At 40.0% G+C, this 25227-nt stretch overlaps 3 protein-coding genes across 5 annotated transcripts in view; 2 read left to right on the forward strand and 1 right to left on the reverse strand.

Moving 5' to 3' along the window:
* Positions 1 to 352: 352 nt before the first annotated feature.
* Positions 353 to 3897, forward strand: LOC130552706 (cytochrome P450 2U1). The gene is made up of 5 exons (XM_057331196.1): positions 353 to 1325; positions 1859 to 2509; positions 2592 to 2753; positions 3105 to 3272; positions 3401 to 3897. Exons 1-5 carry the CDS (start codon positions 884 to 886, stop codon positions 3577 to 3579), a joined length of 1602 nt encoding a protein of 533 aa, XP_057187179.1. The 5' UTR covers positions 353 to 883; the 3' UTR covers positions 3580 to 3897.
* A 112-nt stretch (positions 3898 to 4009) lies between these two features.
* hadh (hydroxyacyl-CoA dehydrogenase) lies at positions 4010 to 7442 on the forward strand. Its single transcript, XM_057331202.1, has 8 exons — positions 4010 to 4294; positions 4746 to 4874; positions 5066 to 5226; positions 5857 to 5983; positions 6187 to 6276; positions 6604 to 6676; positions 6762 to 6878; positions 6967 to 7442. Exons 1-8 carry the CDS (start codon positions 4178 to 4180, stop codon positions 7083 to 7085), a joined length of 933 nt encoding a protein of 310 aa, XP_057187185.1. The 5' UTR covers positions 4010 to 4177; the 3' UTR covers positions 7086 to 7442.
* Positions 7443 to 9253: 1811 nt separating this feature from the next.
* Positions 9254 to 25227, reverse strand: part of lef1 (lymphoid enhancer-binding factor 1) — a 47263-nt gene continuing 31289 nt past the window's right edge. The window contains exons 4-11 of one of the 3 annotated variants that reach the window (XM_057331198.1): positions 24409 to 24541; positions 23138 to 23231; positions 22151 to 22270; positions 21220 to 21382; positions 20587 to 20694; positions 18701 to 18749; positions 17769 to 17809; positions 9254 to 10924 (exon numbers count right to left, since the gene is read on the reverse strand). In XM_057331198.1, coding sequence (XP_057187181.1) covers positions 17775 to 17809; positions 18701 to 18749; positions 20587 to 20694; positions 21220 to 21382; positions 22151 to 22270; positions 23138 to 23231; positions 24409 to 24541 — 702 coding nt within the window. In that variant the 3' untranslated portion in view covers positions 9254 to 10924; positions 17769 to 17774. The remainder of the gene's footprint in view (positions 10925 to 17768; positions 17810 to 18700; positions 18750 to 20586; positions 20695 to 21219; positions 21383 to 22150; positions 22271 to 23137; positions 23232 to 24408; positions 24542 to 25227) is intronic. The other 2 variants (XM_057331199.1, XM_057331197.1) reach the window with 2 other exon arrangements.

Raw genomic sequence — 25227 nt, forward strand, 5'->3', positions numbered from 1 at the left:
GCAGATTTTTATTGACAGAAGAATAAACATTTAATTATCTTCAGGCTAACAATTTTCTTGTCTCACCACAGAAGTATAGCGTGGATACACATGGATATATATGATTGTATTTTCATTTAGTTTAACTAGTTTATTATTTTCAGCCATTAAAGGGCACATTTATTAATTTCATTTGGTCAGTATAACATGTGTTAATGTGATCTTATAATTTCTGTATTGCACATGTCACTGACGTTTACCAGTTTTGACTATTTTACCATTAAAAAATAACCAAAAAAATAACCACCAGGGAACGTTATTTTCTGGTTGCAAAATAATAACCAAAAAAGACCCATCAGGTAACGTTATTTTCTGCTTATTTTCTGGTTGCAAAAAATAACCAATAATACCCATCAGAGAACGTTATTTTCTGGTTATTTTCTGGAAAAGAGAACCAAAAACTAACGTTAGGGGAACGTTCTGTGTTTGCTGGGTAGTTCCCGGAAGTTACTAGCAACGCATGGAGCTGCGAGTTAAACAGACCAACTGAGGCAAACTTTTAAACCCACAAATAAAGCATTTAAAGAAAAAACAACTTCCTGGAACTATCTGAAGGCTCCATTAATCACGTGACACGCGAAGATTTTGAACTTCCGTTGGCGCAACTCTCTCTCACACAATGGCTCTGGCCCACCCGTACTTACGTCATCGGTTGACCCACCAATCATCTATCAGCGTGCAATCTCTCGTCCAATGAAGAACAAAACCACTCAACCCCATGCTGCTGCAGAAACAACAAAACAGGAAGAAAATGTGTCTGATCAGCAGACAGTAATTAAGTATTGATCGAAATGAACTGTTTAGAGTTTTAGTTCATTTGTTTAATGAACGAATCGTAGACAGAATGCCTCGTCTATGGCAGGATTTCAACCTGACAAATGTGTTTTCTTTTGCAAACCTTGTGGGCCTGACTGTGTTCCTAGTTGTTTTCTGTGTGCTGCAGCGGTACCAAAGGCAAAAAAAATACTCGAACATCCCTCCGGGTCCAAAACCATGGCCCATCGTGGGCAACTTCGGGGGCTTCCTTGTGCCCTCGTTCATTTTGATGCGATTTGTGATGAATCGCGAGGAGTTTGCAAAAACGGTGTCAAATCCGCTATCGCCTCAAGCTGGACTAACGGAGTTGTCTAAAATATATGGCGACATATTCAGTATTTTTGTTGGGCCTCAGCTGATGGTCGTGCTGACGGGATATGACGTTGTCCGGGATGCGCTGTCAAACCATGCTGAGGTCTTCTCCGATAGACCAGAGATCTCCCTCGTATCTATTATAACTAAGAGGAAAGGTAAGGTTACAAGTCCATATAAACGTTTTTTAGAATAGAAATAAATTTGAACAAATATAATTGTAAACTGCAGCTTCACAGGGCGTACTGCTTTTATAAAATGTTATTTCATAAAACGTTACCTGGCAAGGTTTAATATAATAAACACACAGCAACAAATCAATGTCACGAATCAACAATGTAATGATATAGCTAAAAAAATATTCTTCCGCCAAACAATATAGTTCTTAAGGAACGACAATTGGTTGCCTAGAAACGAATACACAATGGCGCACTAATACCAAGGTAATGCGGTCACTCACAAGTGTATGCGGTCACGAAAAGAACTTGAAATATTGTCCCTTACGAAATTAAGTTTAACTATAGTACCCATAGTTTACCATTAATTTACCATGGTCTTGACTTCACGTTTATTATAATTCATTCGTTAATTTACCCAAGGTAAAATATGAATTTTGGTACAAAACTAGTCTTGATAAAGTTTCCAAAGAAATGGCACAACGATTACAATGGCAATCTAACTGTGTCCACAGGGATTGTGTTTGCACCCTATGGACCCATGTGGCGGACGAATCGTAAATTCTGTCACAGCACTCTCCGCAACTTCGGGTTGGGCAAACTGAGTCTGGAACCATGCATACATGAAGGTGTGAGCATGATCAAAACAGAACTACGGAGCCTAAGTGAGTCAGCAGGGACTTCTGGTGTCGACCTGACTCCTCTGGTCAGCAGTGCCGTGTCCAACGTCATCTCATCCATGAGTCTGGGTCAGCGTTTCCATCACCAGGACAAAGAATTCCGGACTATGCGGGATATCATGGCTCACGGGCTGGAAATAAGCGTCAGCACTTCCATTTTGCTGGTCAACATCTTTCCCTGGCTCTACTACCTGCCCTGCGGCATTTACAGGGAGCTGCGGCGCGTGGTGGTCGACATCACAGCCTTCCTGAAGAAGATCATAGCGAGGCACAGCGCCACGCTGGATCCGGACAACCCTCGAGATTTCATAGATATGTATTTGGTGGAGATGCAGGCCCAAAAGGGGGACGTTTTGGACGAATGCAGATTCTCGGAGGACGATCTCTTCTACATCATCGGGGACCTTTTCATTGCGGGGACTGATACTACCACGAATAGTGTGCTGTGGAGTATACTCTATATGTGCTTGTATCATGACGTACAAGGTATATGCACTAGTATTCAGTCATGTTATTTTAGGGTTAACTATCCTTTTAAAACTTATATTTTGAATCTTTGTCCCATCAGAGAAAGTTCAGAAGGAGATTGATGCAGTAGTGGGTCTTGACAGAGTCCTGTCTCTGACTGATAAGGGAATTTTGCCGTACACAGAAGCCACTATAATGGAGGTACAGAGAATGGCTGTAGTTGTTCCTCTGGCGATACCTCACATGGCCTCAGAAACCACAGGTAAAGGAAAGAACAAGGTGTGGTTTGGCTTTTCACAGAATATATACTACACATTTACTACTTATTCTGGTAATCTGGTGCTAATGCACATGACAAGAAGTGGAATCAAACACAGTCTTGTTAGTTTTGCAGTCGGTCCGATAAATTATTAACAAACAAAATTGATGTCATCTCTACCATAATCCACACTTGGTGAAATAAAATATTGATTTGGGTCATAGTGAATTTTTCTGTTTACGCGTGCGTTTACATCCATTGTCACAACAGTATTTCCGTCCCAATAAATTCTGAGGACACATTAATAAAACCAAGAACGGATCAATCATTTTAGCTACGTTTGTGTCTTCTAAGAGTTCAGAGGCTACACTATTCCTAAAGGCACAGTTATCATCCCAAACCTGTGGTCAGTACACAGAGATCCCAGTGTGTGGGAAAATCCTGATGATTTTAATCCAGCGCGATTTCTGGATGAAGAAGGAAAGCTTCTCAGGAAGGAATGTTTTGTTCCATTTGGTATAGGTATGTTTTAGGATGTTTTTAATCACTTATTATACTTCCTATGTTTAAATAAGATATTATTTTGTATGCATCTGATACAATGCGGCACACAGAACTGTGCTCAAACAGATCTTGTCCTCCTGTCACAGGTCGTAGGGCGTGCATGGGAGAGCAGTTGGCTAAAATGGAAATATTTCTGATGTTCACCAGCTTGATGCAGGCCTTCACATTCAGACTTCCAGAGGGGAAACCTCCTCCACCCATGCATGGGCGCTTTGGTCTCACCCTGGCTCCATGCCCGTATACAGTGTGCGTGACAGCACGCTGACCAGGCTTTATGAACCCTGACCTGTCATTCCTGGAGACACTTAAAAAGATGAAGAGATTTATAGTATTTAATTGTATTATGAAGCAAAAAGTTTATAGTTTTTTATGAGAAACTTTGTATCATAATTGGTAAGAAGAGTAGAAGTATTACAGCAGCACATTTCAGTTTTATGTAGTTTTAAAATGTATATTTTGTTTTCCACGTTTTCTTTGTAATTTATTATTTTGAAATTTGGGTTGTTGCCGCAATTTTAAAATATAATCACATAATATGGCTTTTGTGTGTAATAAAAACGATATTGTTATTTATATCATCATTATTTTTATTAATTTGATTATTTTAAACATTAAGCACCTTATAATGTCAAGAACGTTTTATGTATTTTTTTAAATGAAACAAATATAAATAATTGACAATTTTACGCATGAATGATATCAACTAAAATACATTTAAATAAACAAACTAACGTGTCGTAGCTAAATGTTTATAATGGGTACGGTCAGCGCAGCACACCTATCGGCATAGGAAGGAAACCACGTGTTCAGTTCAACCTTCCTCCAGTTGTCGTGCACGCGCAGTGTCAGTACTCGAGACGGTCATGGCCTTCATCACGCACCGGTTCATAAGATCTCTGTCATCATCTGCTGCTCGACATGCAGCGATCAAACATGTCACCGTTATCGGAGGCGGGCTGATGGGTGCAGGCATTGCACAGGTAAAAACCGAGTTCATTGCTTAGCCTTGCTACAAGCTAAGTGCTACACCGCAACGCTCAATGTAAGCTGAATAAAGTTAAAGTAAAGTTCTATTATTAATCATTGCATGTTGCACTGGGGCGATTTCGTGTCATAGAAATCGTTAGACAAATGCAGTAGCGTTATGTTTGCAAACTGCTGCCGCGTTGTGGTGGTTGTGACCTTTCACCCAGTTATCCAAAAAACGTCCTTTAGTCCGTACAAAGTGGCATTTAAGGTTCATGTCCTTATATCGATGTATATAGTGCATGCAAGCAAATAGGACAAACTAATGTATTTATAACCCATTTAGTGTACAATTTGACTTACTGTAAATCTTGCATCGTATATTAACACATCAGTCTGTGTTTATTGGCGTCACTGGACGCATGACGTATTGACGTTCATCGGTTTCTTTACTTTACTTGTCAGGTTGCTGCAGCCACGGGACATTCAGTTGTCCTGGTGGACATGTCTGAAGACATCCTAAAGAAGTCTTTCAAGGGCATCGAGACTAGTTTAAAGAGAGTGGCGAGAAAGAAGTTTGCAGAGAAACCAGAGGTTAGTTTCACACATTATCATCAGTATTTTTGCTCGGTTTTCTCTGCAGCGACTGTAACTTCGAAGTGCAAATAATTTGGCACATTTTAACAGCACACCATTTTTTTCCAGAGCTAATAAACATTTATGACAAATGATGGCATTTTGTAAGTTAAAATGTGGAAAGGTGACTGTCAATCAAATCTTTTTAGGATGGGGAAGCATTCGTTCAGAAAGTAGTAAAGAACATCTCCATAGCCACTGATGCTGCTGCGTCTGTAGGTCAAGGCACTGATCTTGTGGTGGAGGCTATCGTTGAAAACGTCAAAGTGAAACAGAATCTGTTTGGATCTCTGGACAAGGTCGCTCCAGAGTAAGCAACCCACGCTCGTTTGCATATTAACACACAACGTGTATAATGTTAAGGAATTTAGTATGCTAGGCCTACTTGTCAGTGTCTTAAAGGGGTCAACGGCTAAAACGAATATTATCGTTTGTTTTAGATGTAATGCAATGTGTATACATGATTTAAGGTTCAAAAACGCTGTATTTTCCACATACCGTGCGTGTTTGTATCTCCTCTTTGCCCCGCCTCTCTGAAACGCGCAGATTTTTTACAAAGCTCATCGCTCTGAAAAGCGAGGTGTGCTATGATTGGTCAGTTAACCAGTGCGTAGTGATTGGTCAAATACTACAAGCGTGTGATGGAAACGTAACGCCTCTTACCAGATTTGGAACGTCAGGTTCCAAAGCATTTGGGCGGTCTCAGTCAAATCATACCACGAAGTGATGTAGATTTGTGGGGGTGTGGTTGCACGAGGCGTTTCAGGCAGGTCTGGGTGAGCATTCGCTTTTAGATAGAATGTATCTTTTTTTACGACACTTGAATTTTTGCAATTTTACGTGTCTAATACATGCATGGGAAACTTATAGTACACCAAAGAAAAACACGTATTTGCGCCATATGACCCCTTTAACAGTGAGATGTTTGTGCTGTCTTCAGGCATACCATCTTTGCAAGCAACACGTCCTCCCTGCCCATCTCAGACATTGCCAGCTCCACTGCCAGATTAGATCGGTTCGGTGGTCTTCATTTTTTCAACCCTGTCCCAATGATGAAGCTGGTGGAGGTTTGGATTGTGCTTTTGTTTAAATCACTGCAACACATTTCTTGAAATTCTAAAACACTTAAAAATAATATTATACGCTAGTTTTATAATGCATAATTTAGCTGCAAACTGTACTAGTGGTTTTGTTTTCTCTCTGGCTCATCAATATTTATTGAATTAAATGTGATCAGCTTTATTGAGTATTTGATAAATTATTATTTCAGGTGATTAAGACCCCAACAACAAGCCAACAGACATTTGACACTCTTCTTGAGTTCAGCAAAGTTTTGGGGAAACACCCTGTATCGTGTAAAGTAAGTTCTGCCACCAACCATATGTTACATAATATATTTTTCTATTGCAATAAAAATGATGTAATTGTGCATTGTGACTTTGTTTTTAAGTCTTGTACAAACTGTAGATTTTCACGAATCATAGACTTGATCTTATTCATTTGTCATGTTCATTTTTAATGCAAAACTTGAATTTCCAGTTGTCTATTTTTTTGCATACAGATTCTTCATCTGTTTCAGTCTTTTTTATTTGGAACACCCAAAATTAGGTTGCTTTTGGAGATTATTGGAGTTGTATTAGATGGAATTGTTTTATGATTCAAAATACAACTTTTCCTCATTTCTTAGGACACTCCAGGATTTATAGTGAATCGTCTGCTGGTTCCATACATGATGGAGGCTGTTCGATTATATGAGAGAGGTAAGTTTTAAGGCAAGCCAAGTATGATGTGAACATATAAACTCAGACTGTTGTGTGTTTCATCATGTGGTCTGTTTCTTTCTAGGCGACGGCTCCAAAGAAGACATTGATGTGGCTATGAAGCTTGGGGCGAGTTATCCTATGGGTCCTTTTGAGCTTCTGGATTATGTGGGATTGGACACTTCAAAGTTTATTATCGACGGCGAGTTTTTTTTTTGTCAAGTATGTGAAATCTGATGTCATACCTTTGGGTTGATCTTTTTTAAACCTATTTATTTGCTGATGTGCAGGTTGGCATGCAATGGACCCCGAAAACCCACTGTTCGGACCCAGCCCACTGCTCAACAAACTGGTGTCAGAGGGGAAGTTGGGCAAGAAAACCGGGGAAGGGTTCTATAAATACAAATAAAAGAAGCAAAGGCCTGGTCTGGACTGCAATAAACTATGAGAACCTGCTGCTTGATTATAAATTTACTTTAATCTTTTTTTCAAGGACGACTAAAAATACAGGACAAATTCTGAATCGGTTGGAACCTGTAAAACAGGTCTTTTAAATGAGAATGTTCCGAACATCTGGTGACACTACACCAAGTGCCTTGCTGTGATAAATTACAGTTACATTAAAAGAAATTGTTTGTAATGGGCATGGCTGAGTTCAATGTGATTTAAACGTCAGACATTAGCGCAAGTGTTATATATAATATTTGGACACAAGAGGTCGTTGTTCTCCAATTTATTGTTGGATGAAAATAAACCATGCTGCATGTGTACGTTTGGCTAATGCTGTGCAAGTCTCATCTGAAATAAATACTTGTTAATTGCTAATTCCAGCACACTGCATCGTGAGAAACGGTACCCATCAACCCAATGTCGTACATTATTTAGGAATGTCATTATAAGATAGACTTCCGAAAGATGTTGACAAAAGCTTCTGTCTTTTCAAAGCTTTTAATCTGATAAATAAAAAATATAAAGATATGGACCCACTTCACAAGCAGAAGCCATGTTAGGTACTATACAATATTTCATGAGTTTTGATAATGAATGTTTTGACCACTTGCTGACATTATTCTGAAATGTAAGGCTGGGAATATTAAAACATGTATTTACAATCATAGAGACCCTATATTAAAACACCCTGAGGATTTTTACAATGTGACTATGATTAGACATAAAGAGTTTCTGGTGCATATGAAGTGGCTTTAAACTGCCAAATAGTGTATGCATTTAGATCAAAGGAATTGTTTACCCAAAGATGAAAATTCTGTCATCATTTACTCGTTGTTCTAAATCTGTATAAATGTATTTGTTCTGCTGAACACAAAGAAAGATATTTAAAAGAATATTTGAAGAGATTGGTTCCAAAATGTTCTGTTGAACACAAAAGAAGATATTTTAAAGAATGTACTGTATGAAAGCAACAGTTCAGGGCAACTTTTAACTACCGTTGTAATTTTCTACTATGGTGGTCAATGGTGCCCCAGATCCGTTTGGTTACAAGCATTCTTCCAAATATCTTTATGTTCAGCAGAACAAAGTAATTTATACACATTTGGAACAACTTGAGGGTAAGTAAAGGATGACACAATTTTCATTTTGGGGTGAACTTTCCCTTTAAAAGATTACAGTATAATGGGAGTATTATGTACAAAGGCAGTGTTTTATATCTTCCAGTAGATTTATCTACGTACGTTTATCTGTACTCGGTAAAAACAAATTACTCCGAAATATACGACCTGAAATATTCAACTTTTAACCTAGCAAAACACCGCCCTGTGGTGACCTTTGACTACTTATGACACGTGCTGGAAACAAGAACATCCTCGCAGACATACAATCAAGTAGCAGATAAGTTTGTCCTCAGGTAAGGTAGGCTAAATTATAATTGTTTGATATACACAATGAATAAATACATAAATAATACTTTTGTTTGTGTATATGAAGTTTATTTAACAAAGTTTGGGAGGAGCACGATAATATAATCCAACTAATTAGTTCGTCCGTCCCTCACCTGTTTTCGTGACAGTTTGTCAGCGTTCCTCTGCTCTGCCACCCATCGCTACTTCCGGTCTCCTCTCGGCTGGTACACGCGCATGGCCTGAAATTAACGTCCGGTCTGTGTTTGGTTATAACAAATTATTTTATATTTAATTGATAGTAATTCGTATTCAATTGTATATGAACTGTATCAAATTAAAACTACTCACAGTTATTGATTTTTTGCGGATGTCTACCAGAAGTTAAGTTTGGGCCACATAACGTGTTTATGTTGTTGCCGCTGAAACAGGTTTATGACCATTTTGAGCACACCAAGGTAAAACTGAATTGTTAAATACATTTGGAAGAAAGTCGGACCTTCTAAAAAAAAGCGCGTGTGCGTGTAAAATGATCACATGTGAGCACCGATCTGGCACTTTCTGCGCGAGGTGGCGCTGTAGCACTTCAAAAGCAATTCTGTGAACGCTATCAATTTCGCCGACATCTATGCAGAGCATCATACATCCTGTAATTCGGTCTTTCCGACAGTTCATCTACCAACAAAAACTATTAGATAAATAAAATAAACAATAATACTGCCAGACCAAACTGAACATGAAATAGGTGAGTATTGATTTGTCTTTAATGTGACTGTAAAATACTATTGCCCATATTTAAAATGGAAAATCGCTCACATTTTAATAATCATGTTCCTGGGGCTGAATGAATTTTCAAATGCATGTCGAAAATGAATGCAACTTTCTGTATATGTTATTGCCCATTCATTTTAAGAATCCTTTGAAGTTTGCACAGATGCATGTGGTGTGTTATATAACAGGCCTATCCCGATTCCTTCTGAACAAAGGATACTGAGAACACCGATATTCCCCCCAAAAATTTCAGTGTATTGTTATTAAAAGAAAACACATTGGCATCATTTTCAGTCAAAGATGCCAATTTATTATCATTAAAAAAGACATGTTGAAACAGTTCAGATGTGACTACTTGGAAGCAAAGTGCTAAACCAAGCCGACAATTCAAAATATGACAATGAATGTTTAAAAAAACAAAAACACCTGAAAATAGTAAGAGAACATTAAAAAAAATGTGGAAATGTTTGCATGGAATAAACATGGTGAAAGACCACTCAATTACCTACCAGAGAGGACAGAGGTACATTGCAATAAAAAGGAGGACTACCAAGTGCTGGGGTAAATATATATAGATATACATCTGCTTCATTTGTCAATTTAGATCAATAAAATATAGGCCTCTGGGTACCTACTCTTTCACTTTAGTCCTAATGTTGCCTGCAAAAATACAGAGAAAAGTGACATCCAGACATCTTGTTAAAAAGTACACATTGAGCATTATTTTACATCTGCGCAAGACTCGGAGGTCAATATTCATTACAAATAGTTATCAAAAAGAGGACTTCCAAATGTTATTTCTGCAAGAAGCTCCAACAAGAAAAATGGCTTTCCTGTCTCCAAGCTTATTTTCATATACCATTGTATATATATATATATATATATATATACATTATATATATATATATATAAAATAATGATTAAAAAATTCACTTAAAATATACACCAAGAAATGAAAAGAATTAAAAAAGCATTCAAAATAAACAAACCCAAGATGTAACCGATAAATCAACAACATTGATCCTTTTTGCACCAGCGCGTCATAATGCAAAACGCAACCTAGAGAGATCGTTTCCGGGCAACACGTGATCCCTAAATATTGCGACAGAACGGCGTGAGGTGTCCCAGGCGGCCCCCTGTGATGCTACATTTTATGAGTGAATGAATGAACATGAGGGGGTGACGGTGAACACACTAGGGACAGAGGTGCCAAATAACTTAATGAATAACTTAAAGAACAGGTGTAGGAAAGAGTGAGTGTGTGTGTCTACATGTGGCCATATGTGCGCTCTACAAATGGTCAAAAACAGAATCAGTGCAATGCCTTAGGCTTTGGGAGTGAATTAAGAATAGAAATGAAAAGGAACGTTGGAACGAGTTATTCACGGGTCTGCGTGAGGGCCTGTGTTGATGATTGTCTGTTTTCAGTTCAATGTCTCTACAGCGTCACCTGCGGCCGAGGAGCAGATTGCAAGGACCGGGACCCTCTGGAAATTCCACAGGGGTCAAGAGGTGATGGAGAGGGTGAGAGGTTGAGGAATCTAGCAGGCTTCCATCTCTAAAAGGGGGCCTGTAGCTCCAGTCTTTGCTTTGCAAGAAGAAAAAGAATTTCGTTTTCCTCCTGTATAACACAAAGAGAGAGAAAAATGGGGTAAGACTTGAATTAAAGCAACAAACAACATCATTTTGAAAGAAACGTGTATTCCAACATTTTCGTATTAAAATTAGGGCTGTCAAAACGATTAATCGCGATTATCGCATCCAGAATAAAAGTTTGTGTTTACATAATATATGTCTATGTACTGTGCATATTAATTTAGTATTTATAAATACAAACACATACACATGAATACATATTTAGGAAATATTTACATGTATTTATTTATATTTACTAATAATTGAAATTATATATAAATGTTTATTGATTTTTAGATTTTCCTTAAATATATGCATGGATGTGTATGTGTTAATAAATACAAAATTATTATGCACAGTACACAGATATATATTATGTAAACACAAACTTTTATTTTGGATGCGATTAATCGCGATTAATAGTTTGACAGCCCTAATTAAAATCAAAACGGCACATTTCTGACAAGCCAAGCATTTTTATGCTCCATTGCGAAAAACTCAAACCAACATTTCATTATTTTTTTCTTTCATCATGTATTCACCCTTATGTCATTATAGGGCTGTCACGATGATGAAATTTGGCTGACGGTTAATTGTCTATTAAATAATGCCGATTAATTGTCTGTTTAAAGGCTTTGACAATTATAACGATTAATTACAATTAGTTTATTCAATAAATAAAATATAGATGCATTAAGAAATGTGAAAATTATATAAATAACTTGTAACATTCCCTATAGATTGACCTTAACAGAAAAGACGGTCTCAACAGAAAAAAATGAGGAGGATGTCACAAAAAGCACAAATCTAATACAAGAGATGTCAAGAAACGTAACCGTGAGTGCAGATCAAGGACGGTGGATGTAAAATGCTGCAGATCACCCTTGCTTTCTAAGGATTTACAATCATTACGGTTATCTGAAATAATTGCGATTATGTAAAATAATTGCGATGAGACGATTATTTAATAATTGTGACAGCCCTAATTTCAAAGCTGTATTACTTTCTTCCGCACAACACAAAAGATGATATTTTGAAGAATATTGGTAACCAAACAACATTGGACTCTATTGACTTCCTTGTATGGACACAAAACCACTAAGACATTTCTCAAAATACCTTCCTTTGTGTTCCAAAAGAAGAAATGTGCATTGTGCTGACTGGCATTAAAAACCCACCATACTAAAAATACTCCCAAGCTCACCATTCAAGCTCAAAAAGAACATTCCCCGCTTTATTCCCAACATTAATCAGAACCCTTTTCTCAGAAACCCAAAGTTCTCGATCACAAAATGGTTGTCCAATCTGAATCCCTTTTGAGAAGTGAAATATTAAATGTAACAGGCTCTATTTTGGTCGACAAGCTGTATGGGGCTATTTCAGAAGTGCATCAAATGGAGTTCCTGATCAAAGTGAGAAGCAGGGATACAGGAGCAAACCTCTGATGGATAGAGAGAGAGAGAGGCATGGATTAAGTATAAAACTAGTAACTGTCTCCTCCCTGGAGCTCAGGTCGAATTCAACCTTTTCTGCGAGCTATCAGTTTTGCTCCTCGGCTCCACACATACGAGCACATATCCCTGCACTCGTGTACTGCTTTACCACATGTGGATTAAAGGCAACTACTTTTTCAGATAGATCTGACCCTGCTGCCGAACGCGTGAAAAGAACAAGAGTCGCCGAATAAAGGGAAAGGCGGCCGGGTTGGTGGCGGCCAAAGGGCCCGACGCCTTTATTTACCTCCCCTGCCCACTCTTTTTATCCTATGATCTCAAAGCTTCCCTGTGCCCTACGCCCCCTTCCTGGAGAGCGTTTTCTTTCCCGGCCGCAGATGAAAAAGACTGGCAAGCTTTCCTGCCTCTCACCGCCAGCCTCCTGTTGAAAGGGGGGTGGTGGGAGAGGTTAGTACGGAGGGGGGGTTGGTGCCGTCGGGCCACCTTTTACAGTCCGCTCGGACACAAATCCATTCAAGAGCTACTTCCCATTTGCGGCGTGGAATGTCGATCCCGGACTTGCAGGAAATGAAACGCTCCTCTGTATTCGAGGGCCAGCCACTCTCCGTCCTTCTCGTCAGCTCTCTCTCTCTCGGCAGTGAGGCTGCCTTTGAAGTGTGGGAGGTTAAGATAACAGGCATGCCCCAATGTCTCTCAATTGGCCCGTTCACCTCCTGGGGCAAATCAAAAAGCCTGCAGCTGGGAGGAACACACCTCCTTCCCTCGTCTAACCTTCCTTTATCCCCTGAAACTAGTGGAAGGCCAATGTAACAGCCTGGAATGCACAAAAAAGTAATGAAAATACTTTTACTAGGAAAAGTGATCATTTTGTGCCCCATAAAGGCCGGTCACATTGGCCCAAACAAAGACCCACTGTTTTTTCCAAGCGATGAAAAGTTGGAGGTTTTTATTTATTTTACACTGATCGAAATAAAAAAAGCTTAATGGGCTGTTCACACTATGACGATAACTACAATAATAACTGTTACTATGAAAGCATCCACACCCACGAACAATAATGGGGAAAAAAATTCACTCCTTAAAACCCGCTCACATCAAGAACGATAGACTATAAAGTTTTAAAATCGTTCTAAATTTTACAGTGGAACAATATAGTTTTTAATCAATAACAGAGCAAATTTTCAGCCGATTAACGCCAAAACATTTACAACCAATCAAAATCCAAATGATTGCGCATTTAAAATGTGAAACATTACTGTCAATTGGTGTGAACGCTAGTACAGGAAGAGTTGTCTTTATAGTTATCATTCTTGGTGTGATTGGGGCCTTTACTGTTCAGTTTAGTGACTGTTGGGGCAAAGCTTAAGCCAAAGCATGTTTTGAAGGAAAAATAGCTAATGTTCCCCCCCAAAAATCTATGAAGTAGGTCATATACAGTGACCTGAAAACTGCAATTCCAATGTAAAAATCGAATGTATTTACTGACACGTAACTGTACATTAAATGATTGGAGACCAGAGGGGGAACACACGACAATGATGAAACGCTAGCGGTGAAAATGAGTTTGGAGCCCAAACGTCTAGTCAGCAAAAAAGGTCCTTTCAAACTGACTTTGGACCACTGACCTTATGTTGTAGCACTTGGCTTCACGTTCAGTGAGTCTATAAAAATTCAACGGGCACTACAACCAATGATCTACCAGGAGGAAGTGGGATTTTTAAAAAAAACGAGTCCGAGTAATAAAAACAGCACCTGGAAGAAAAGTCCTGTTTTAAATAAACCGTTTCATTCGGTCAGCAGTTTCTGTAACGTCAAAGCGAGAAAAAAAAACTCCCACACAATTACGTCTTTATAACTGCACGGAAACCAACCGTGGCTAAAAAGGGGGGAGGAGGTCTTTTTCTTACAATCTCCTTCCGTTTCCAAAAAGGTTGAGGGAATAATATGATTTCGCCAACAAATCACACTTTTATAAAACAGAAAAATACTAGGTTGAAGTTGAGAAACATCAGAGGGAAGAAGGTTTGAGTGGATGCAATGAGTAGGGTCTGCCCACATCTGTGAAGTGGTGACTGGAGATTGCTGGCTCAGTCCGAGCGCAGGAACGACGTGCTCCTGCAAAGCCTGAACTGCAAGCCAGGGCGGCACTATCAAAGAAAAGCACAATGACTGCTCCCCTCCACCGCCCGGCTGCTTCAAAGGGCTCGTCTCGCTCGCAGTCAGCAGCGGGAGGGGTGGAGGAAAAGGGGAGGAGCGGCGGTTCCGCCTGCTTTCACAATGGGAGCCAGATTTACTGCCTAGGAAAAGAACTCCAGCAAAGCGCAGACGATGGTTGGGGAGTGAAAGAGAACGGAGAGGAAACATCGTAGACGCCGCATAGCTTTATTGATTCCTGCGCCGCTTAGAGTGCCGGGTTACGATCTACGTCTGGCCACACGTGACTCAACACCAGCAGAACGTTTGCATTAGTCACTCGTTTTTCTCTCCCTGCAATGATATTAACCACTATATCACATGTGACTGATGTTAAACCTTCACTTTCTCAGCAGTTTTTCCCCTTAGGCATCTTTCATCTCCAAAAAGGGAAGCAATAAGCCCAAATGACTGCTTTGGACGAAGATGTCCAGAGGGTTGACACAGGGTGGACATCAAGATTATAAAGAAAGGCGCTTCTCATCGACACACAAGGATCTTTTGGTTTTCTCTTTTTGGTTTTTATCAAAGGCTGACTTCTGGCCTCACACACATCACAGACATGAAGCTCGGTAAAGACGACCCAACTCGGGCACAGCTGTCCAACAGCACCTCCACATCACAGAGCGGGTCATGAACTTCAGAGCGGCCCGTACCTCCATCGCTTTCCTACAATGGCCCGCTGTTGTCAACCTCTGGAACACTGAAAGCTTTTAAACCTTCCGCTGACCACTTCTATTCATACGGCACCAACTTGTACAACATCAATCCTGGAAGAAGTATAAAGTGCATTTGAACAGTCCGCAGAACACAACGGCGTTGTCCAGGTGGCCACAAAGAAGCATGTTCAAATGTGCCAAACTGGGGTGGACTCACAACCTTGGCTTTTCTGGGTTACTAACATCTTAAGAGGCAGCTGTGTTAAAAGACCGGCATTGTTACGCGGCTTTCTCAGTCCTCAATGAAATAAAACGCACAGTGGCAAAAAAGCCCGGAGGCCATGTATGCCCCAGCTCAGATAACAATCTCAAAGCTTGTAAATCACAAGGGTTAGTCAGACAAACACTCTTACAGCCAAATCTGAAAAAAAAACAGAGTTGGGGACAAGAAACGGATATGGAGATGTATATGAGAAAGAGGGGGGTTGTACAGAAATACATAGCTGATCACTGGATCAAAACATCATATATTATGACTATATCAAAGATATTAATATTAACAAGATGCGCCACTGCGCATTTCTGTTACATCGAATGGCGAGGAATGCAACGCTCAATATGGCCGCTCTAGCGAAGGAAGTACCGCCTTCCAGTAAAACGAGCCAATCGTCAATCAGTAAAGACTTGCAATTCTCTGGGGCTCTTGTGAGGCGCTTGCCAGCCTGTGTGCAGTAGATGAGGCGACCTCGAAAAAGGTGATTTTTGGCGCAATTTAATCTTAGAAAACCAAAGTTATGATACGGAAATATGCCGTTTCATTTTGCGATTTTAGAAATAAATGCCTTCCCCCATTCAAGTAGATTGGACTGTGGACTTGCTATGGCGTAAATAACTGCCCAGAGGCGTTGCAAACATGGCCACAGAGTGGCACGACTTCCCTAAACGGACTTTGACTATATTCAAAGCCGTAAAAGATGGTAAAGCTGAAATCCGTAACATTTGTCTCTCTATTGCCATCTGTGTAAATTGAATATACTTTACGTACAATCTTACCATTGTGAATTATGGTAAGATAAGGAGACAGTTTTGAACACTGATCTTTAATGTACTTGAACAACAATTGATTTGTTCAGTTTTAACCAAGAAAGTGAAATACTGAAGCATGGTTTAATTGATATATCAGCCTTCCCCTTTTGTGACATCACAGTGTCTGTACCTGCCCCTAAACATACAAACTCTCTCAAGCACCATTGCCCTATGACTTAAAACAAAGTGATGCCCATGTCTACAAACACAGAAGAAACAAGAAAGAGGTTAAGAAAGTAGAATTCTGAAGTCTGCCATGTCGTAACGCAGATATCCGTTTTAAAATAGAAGACAATTTCCTTAAGAGAATGTTTTTGTGTGTACGCTAAACCAACCGGCATTCAGTTCTTAGGATCTGCATAAATTGACTGGTGATATTCTCAGTATTATGTATATGAGCTAAAGGCTGCCACAATACATCAGCTGGGGCTTCCATCCGCTCTTCTTTTGGCACCGCTAATTATTGAATGAAAGATACAGCGCCTTTATAGTAGCGGTTTTAAAGCTATGCGGCTCGTGAAAGAGAAGAAAAAAAGAAGAAGGAGACTGTGTAACAGTCCAATTTGTGCTCGGGAACAACGGCGTAGTGAACTGATCAAGCGTAAAACCTTTGTCTGGTCGTTTTCACCGCGTCCTGCGACCAGATTTGGCACATCTGCGCAGCTTTCATGGCAAAAAGAAACGTAATAACAGGATGTGGAGTGACTTAAGATAAAGTGTATTGCTTGCTAACATCCTTATTCTTTTTGTAGACTGTTAGATCCTGTACCTTCAGGCCACACGTTTGCTAGTTTAATCGCTAAAAAAATTAAAACGACAGTTCAGGCTAAATATGCCGGGTTGGAGCATTCTTCATTCATAGAGTTGGCTTGATAACACATGCGGGCCATATGGCTAAACGCTTAAAGTGTTATCTTACATCTGGGTCGACTCTCAATACTATTCCACTTTCCCAATGTTCTCAAAAAAGACAAAAATAAGCTGGGCCAAAATAGACATGAGCCGCTAGATTGTGTTAAAGATGTATGCCAAATATCAAACATGGAAGAAATGAATGGACAAAGACGCCTGATAGTGTGGACTTTGATGTTTTCAGCCGCGTTTGTCGACATAATTCTGTTCTGCGATCCGTCAAACAAACGCGAGCAACCGCTTTTGATAAAAGCATTGGTTTTAGAAAAACACTAAAGCAGCATGCAATGCCACAAGCCACACATCAGTCTACATGTGAAAGGGATGTCAAGTGCTGAAATATAAATGACCCGTCATAACAGTGCAGATAATAAATCGTTAAGTTAGGAGGAATGTTTCCACAATGCAACGGTGAATGGTTGATTGGTGAACCTTTAGGATTAGTCGTAGTTTTTTCTTTCAATTGCCAAAACCACATTAAAGTAATTTACGACAGTCAGACCAGAGGTATGGAAGAAGTTCTTACCATTGTTCAGATGTACGCCGTTTTCATTCTCTGGCCTGTACCTGCAGGAAATCGTAGCTTTTAATCACCAGGATGTGCCTCCAAAATTGACATTTATGCATTTGGTACAGGCTTTTTATTTACAGTGCTTTAGAGGCATACATTAAATCAGTTTGTGTGTTCACTTGGAATCGAACCCATGATCTTGAGTTACAGGAACACAAGTAACACATCTCTGGTCTTAAATTGTATTTCTTGGCACTGCATTGACAATTATGTCATGTAACATTACAATTCTTTCATCGTTTACTCATCGTCATGTCATTCCAAATCCCAAGCTTCTTTGCAGAACACAAAAAAAGATATTTTGAAGAACGTTGGTTCCCATTGACGTCCACTGTATGGACACAAAACCACTGAGACATTTCTCAAAATATCTTCTTTTGTGTTCATATACAGGTTGTAAATGACATGAGGATGAGTAAATGACCATTTTTATTTTTGCGTGAACTATCCCTTTAACCTAACTCTACGTTGCATCATTTAGGTTTAACTTAGAGATTCACTGAATTATTGAATGTACAAAGACACACCGCTAATGAATTTTTATTGGATAGTAAGTGTTTCGGGGTCAGTCAGAAAACAGTTAAAAGACTGAATTAAGCCCAAGGTCTTCAAAACAGACTAATCCTAAAAGACTAAATTGTGAGGCGAACAAGATGGAAGGATGGAGGGGTGGAGTGGGGTGTGCAGTTTGTGATCCTGATGCGGAAGTAATCATAAATCGCTGTAAACCTGTCTGCTTTGTGTATTCAGAGAAGTATTTAAGACACAAATACCCAGTGTTTTATTCACCAGATGTCACTTAACTAAGTGATGTTGGGATATTTATGAATAAAACTGGACAAATTACAACAGGTATGAGGGGAAAACAAGGGAGTTCTGGGTCTTACCTGGGGCAGGTTCCTGGATCTTTTCCCTCTTCCGCTTTTTCTTCTTTCCCTAGAAAATATCCCGGTAAATATATTTAAAGTGACACACAAGGACACTCTTAAATTTTTCTCACCATATAAACGTTTATCTTGACTTGAAAGAAATCGCAGATTTTAATTTCGTTCACAAGACAGAACGGCCCAATCACAAAGTCAAACGAGAATAAAACATCTACCCTTGCTCCAATAGACACGACAAACACTCCACTTGAGTGAGAAGTCTGGACTGCTTTAGGATTTGTGGCTTACCCAGAATCCCCTGGCAGGATGACTATAGGTATAGATAGCGCTGCACTGTCATTTCGCAGTCCAATATGAGGCACGCTCTGGTTGCCTGCTGTAAAGTCTGATAATCCACTTATTCAGTCGCTAATCTGTGTATTCGAACCCCGACTGACATAAGCCCAGAGCAGTAGAAACATCGCTGACAGAACGGGGATACGCTCAGAATCCTTAGCGCTATTAAATACAAGTGCGTTCCCACTGCTAATGTTTAAGTGGGTGATGAAAGTTCATCTATCTTTGAAGTGTTTTTTTTTGTCCTGTGGCCTTTCCATTCCACGATTAGCGTGAAAGGCTGTGTTTAGTTTTAGCATCACGTCCTGGCGCTATATAGTTGGAGATTTATGCCGTTTAAAAGCTAGGTGTCGAGAGTTGCCATCACAACATTTCTTGGATGGGAACTCCACAAGCTAGCTGGATATTTGCCACACTTATATAAATTCAAAGAATCGTATAAACTGAATAGAAATAGTAAACCGAGTAAACATTTTGTCTCCGAAAGTCGGGTGTAGCATGTGACGGTTGATAGTAAAACCTAAAAGACTGCTATAGCGACATGACGGTAGTTCAACAGATAAACACAAAGCAGTGGTGAACATTTGGCGGAATTTGAGAGCTACACTCTGAACAAGAGTAGTTCAAATGCTTTTGTATTTTTGTAAATATTTCAGCATGAACAGAGGAATAGGTTAACCAATAACTCAAAATTTGTTCGGCTCAGATTTCTGGGCCTCATTCACAAAAGAGGCAAATCAACAGAAAAAAAAACAGAAAACTGTTTGTCTGTCATTTTAGTATCAAATGTCCAAAAATGACGACCGATTTACGTCGGAATTCCACCTGCTCATGCTTTTGGACTACATTTATGATACACAAGCATAACAAATTTGTGTAACTCGCTTGTAAAACCATTCTTACAGAAAAAACTAATTCGTTCTGCTTGCGTTTCACAAATCAGTCACAGTGTGTACAAACTCCTTCAAAGTAGCCAAAACATTGCAATTTTTTTACATTTTAACATTTTCATATATCAAAATTACATCAAATTTGGCATCAGACTTGGTGCAACCAGTTTTGGCTACCCTTATACTTGATAAAATAGCCTACTTAACCTCATTTAACTACCACTAATACAGAAATGTGATTTATTCACATATATTTAAAACACTTCTGTTTTTGGCAATGGTTTGGCCACATTTCTGTATAGACCACTTCGTAAAACGTTAGCCAAGCTGATCCAATGCTAGTCCAGAAAAACATCCTGTTTTTAAACACTACACAAACGGTTGAACAAAATACAACAATTTACAACCAAATCAAAATGTTAAACGAATATCTTTAAGATTTAATTATATATGTAAGACTACATCTTGCGAAGTGGTCTATAGTGTCTCTCAAGATGAACATTTGAACAAAAGCTATCAATAAAAATGTGAGGTAAAAGTGATTGAATCGTGCGCTTTACAGGAGTGACTGATGCACATTTTTCACAGCTGATGCAATGAATTACATCTACAATCTTGCAGTCAACAATTCTCAGGCGTCGTGTTCGTGTGGACACTTACATAATTGTCTCTGGCAGACCATCCTGGGTAGAGCTGCATGTGGAGCTGCCGTTCCTTGCGGGCTAATTCGTAATACTTAGCTTGCTCTTCCCGAGATAAAGCGTGCCACTGTTCGGTGCGGAGGGAGATTAGAAAGGGAAAGAAAAAAACACCAGTCAATTACTGACACGCACTTTCAAGTTCCTTCCGAAGAGACGCGCGTGCTGGCGTCTTGGTAAAAATCCTTGTTAACCATCTAATGTTGCATGGCGAAAAGTGTGTGTGTGCACGCCTGGGGGTGGAACGGAACATGATGAAGAGATTAACATGCAGCGATGAGAGAAGGGAAGCAAAAAAAACCCACGAACTTTGATTTCATATCAAAACACTGGTTCCAATTTAGCTGCACTTAACTTCAAACTACGTCAGGGTGCAATTACCCCACGCCGCCGCGGAGCGGTCCTTTCCTGTGGCTAGCCGCCTTAAAGCGATAAGGCTTTGGTTAAACCATTGAACATGTTTAACCGTTCCTCTTTTTCCAATTCCAAAAAGAAGTAACACGTTAAACCCACTACCTGTCAGAAGGTTTTTAAATTGAGTTTGAGAAAAGTTCTTCGATAGACCCCCAGGCACGATGGCGAATCATATACGTACCCTTCGGCCGAGGATCTGATTGATCGCAGCACTCTCCTTCAGCGTGCATTCGGCCACCACATTGGCGCGCATCTCTTTCATATAAAGCATGAAAGCGTTGAGAGGTTTCTTGATGTGAGGTCTTTTGGGCTCCTGCTCCTTTCTCTGCTCGTGATGAGATTTCCTGGAGAAACAGTAGAGGAGGGTTAAGAAGCGTATGGGGGGAATTATTAAGCGATGAGGAAAGAACGTCAATGCCACAGCGACGCCACGGAGTGTGAGAGCATCGAACATCTGATTCCACCCGCCAACCCGCGAGCTGCGTGAGAGAACGATCCGGGAGCCAGCGCCGAAAAGCTCGCAGCGGCTTTTAATTATGTCCATTTGGGTGCTTTCATGCATTTCATGCAGAGAGATTACTTCACCAGTGATGGCATCCAAACCTACTCTTTTCACTCCGCGAATACAACTCAACCAGTATTTCACTCCCATGTGTTCCTATGATTCCCAAAGGGGCAAGCGACCCGTTTTGTACCTACATCTGTGACCTGGGACTTATATATCAGGCCAACATCAGTAAACCATCTTAAAGGAACACTTGAAAATGTATTTACCCTCAGCGACATCATTCTTCAGTAGAACATGGACGAACATCGATGACTTAAAATGTTGAAGCTCCAAAAAACGTACATTCTTTATTCAAGTAAACCAGAAGACTTCATTGGGATAATACATGTCTTAAATTATGTGTCACATCACACACACCTATAATTATAAGCAAATTTAGCAATAATGAAACCGAAACAGGCAATAAATTCAATTATGGCGACATATTGACAGCTTAGAATCTCAATGAATCCCATCAAATTCCAGAAGTGACTAGAATTAAGTACTTGTTTTCATTTAAATCTCACTAAATGAACAAAAATATCAATCAAGACGAGATGCTCACATGTGCATCAGTTCCGAATCGTGATGTGGTTCTTGCTTGACATGTGGGTTGACTATGGCGGGATGGGGGATTCCTGTGGCGTGGGGTCCAGGAGGTCCTGGTACCATGTGATGAGAGAACCTGAAAAAACATTATGTGCCTATTAACGCTAACATGTGCTTCATGCGCCAAACACATAAATGCCATCTTAACCATTTGAAAATAATTCACCATAAATGATGGTCCTATAAATCAGTTGTAACATGCCAAACAAGGTGGAACAATCATGCTGTTGGAATCAGGCCTGTGTTTACCGATGAAGGAATTTAGTGGCACGGTGAAAGAGAGAACGTTGGTTCTACTTCAAAGATTCTCTCCGCGGGAGAACTCGAATGCAATTGACTTCAGTCAGGGCAGACGCCATATCGAATTTGACGTGAACAAAAGGGGGCTGTGAGAGATGGGACAACAATCTGTTCAATACTTAAACACTAAAGAAAGCTTCGAGGGAGAGTTTGGTGGGAAGGAATGCGTATGATTTGTTTTTGAAGGTGTGGTAAAGTTGTGTCAAATGAAATTAAAGGGAAAGTTTGCCCAAAATGAAAAGTCTGTCATCATTTATTCACCCTCACATCATTCCTAACCTGTATGACTTTCTATCTTCTGCAGAACACAAAAGAAGATATTTTGAACAACGTTGGACACCATTGACTTCTACTGTATGGACACAAAACCACTGCGACATTTCTCAAAATATCTTCTTTTGTGTTCCACAGAAGAAAGTCACATACAGGTTTTGAATGACATGAAAATAAATAAATGACAGATTACATATAGTCTATACAGACATACATACAGCCTATCATGACTGTGGTCAGTTTAGCCAATAGAATCTTTCCGTCTCCAATTCAAGACAACCAGGTCCTCCAGACATCCAACCCATTCGTTTCACGCTTGCCGACCGTGACCGTTCCCCTAATATAACCATTTACCCATGTGCACACTCACCATCCCAGTGGAGGGGTCATCTGTCCAACTCCCCCAGGAGAGAGAGGGTAGAAATTAGGAATGTCAGGTCCAGGATGATGCCTGGGCATACCTGCTTCAGGATTTAAGAAGAGGAGAGCAAAATCAGAGTGGCGTGTGTCTGACGGACACATCTGGAGAACAGCGGTGTGACATTGAAGCGGATTGCAGGATACTAAATATTCTGGTGTTGTATTAATATTCACAAATCCTGCTAATATGATTAATAAATGTTGGTTAGTCTACAGTACTTGGCTCGAAAAATGACACGCCTGCACACCAAGGGCAAGATTGTGTTTGTGTATAAAGCTTTGAATCAAAGAGGAAAAAGTGAAGGCCCGGCCAGCCACAGAGCTACAAACGTTTTGAGATTAAAAACAGCCCCAACATCTCAAATGAATAACCGTAATAACCTTTATTCATTTCTTATTTTCTGAAAAGCAGGCGTTCTGAATGTGCCGCCTGTAAAAGTCTTCAATTAAGATGGTTACGGTCATAACCAGCTAAAGAACTGGCAAAACCTGTACCTAAAATTTCCATGTGGTTCCGTATTATCCATGTTGTTTTACCTGAGGATGAAATTTTTTAACTACTAGGGTGTGCCTGAACCACAACCTCTATTAATAAAAGTTTCAAGTCAACATGAAATGGCATTCACAAGCCATTTTACTTTAATAATGATGTATTTGAGTTTCATGGCTTGCTATTAAATATTTCGGATTTTACAAATACATTTCTACATCATTAAGTTTCATGAGTATGTGAGTGCATTTTTGTGTTTGTGTGTGACAACAACAGACGATGGCCAGGTTTTGGATCATTTATCAATCTGTGACGTTTATAGTTCCTCAGATTTCCCCCACTTTATTACATCACAGACCAAAAACAATTGACCCTCGTCCTGCCGGAAGAAGGTTTTAACCCCACCCTTTAACTAATTTAGCGGTAGTAGAACTCTATTGAGGGGAACTTTTTAAAGCCATAAAAATATAATTTCAACGTTACCGTACAAATATCATTTCTACATTGCAGTAAATACTATGATGGTTAAGGACGTTTTAATCCATGAAGTGAAGGTTCTCATGGTTCATAAAAGTAAGTCCACCCAACATTTTTGCCTGAAGAATATTCTGCCATTTCGTTTCAACCAATGAAAGTATGTGAATGCAGTTTAACGTTGACATGAACTCGTGTATATATATGGAAATACATTATAATACTATAAGGAATGTGTCTTCGTGCGGTTTGTGTACCTTGTTTGGGGTTGATGTCTTGAGGGTGGTGCCCCGAGTGCGGCCCAGGGGCAAAGTGCTCATCGCTGTACGTGATCAGAGGGGTGAGGGGGTGAACCGCATGTGACGGCTGGACCACCGGCACCTTATTTGACTGCAAGACACAGAGAACGAAACCCATATTACAACACAACGCATTTACAACATTCATAACTTTTAAATCGAGCACATTGAAGGTGTACACATCGAAAATCAAACCCACAACGTTTGCTACCGGAACACGACCCTCTAAACGTACACGCCCATAAATCATCGCAACTCTGACAATGTGCAGATAGTCGACTGCAATATTTTGGGCAGAAAAGAGAAAAAGGGGGGTTGGTAGAACGAGCGTGGGTGAGAGGAGAAGAGAATGAGAAACAGGGAGGGGAGGGAGCGCCACAGGGCAGAGGCAGACCAGAGGTCTCGGGGCTGAAGATCAAAGGGAGTCATTAGTCAGTGAATAAGGGAGTTCATTACAGAGCTCCGGCTGTCTGCGGTGGAACTAAGCAGGGTTAATAACGTCAGCGGTGGACTCAACACACACACACACAAATACATGCATGCAACTCTTGAGCTGATTCACAAAGCCGCACTCTTGACAGGAACCAGCACACACAGACACGCAGATGAAAGAAAATTTGTTAACCTGGTTTGTAGATGAGCCGTCGCTGTGACGTCACGAGTTACAGCCGAATCGTATTTACGATAAGCACGCATTTGAACGCAACTACTATCGCAAAACTGAGTTTTCCTTCAACCGTGACTGAGTCGGGGCAGAGCCATTGAGAGAGAGAGTTC

This window comes from Triplophysa rosa, linkage group LG4 (genome assembly GCF_024868665.1).
Source record: "Triplophysa rosa linkage group LG4, Trosa_1v2, whole genome shotgun sequence".
In the NCBI taxonomy this organism is placed as follows: Eukaryota; Metazoa; Chordata; class Actinopteri; order Cypriniformes; family Nemacheilidae; genus Triplophysa; species Triplophysa rosa.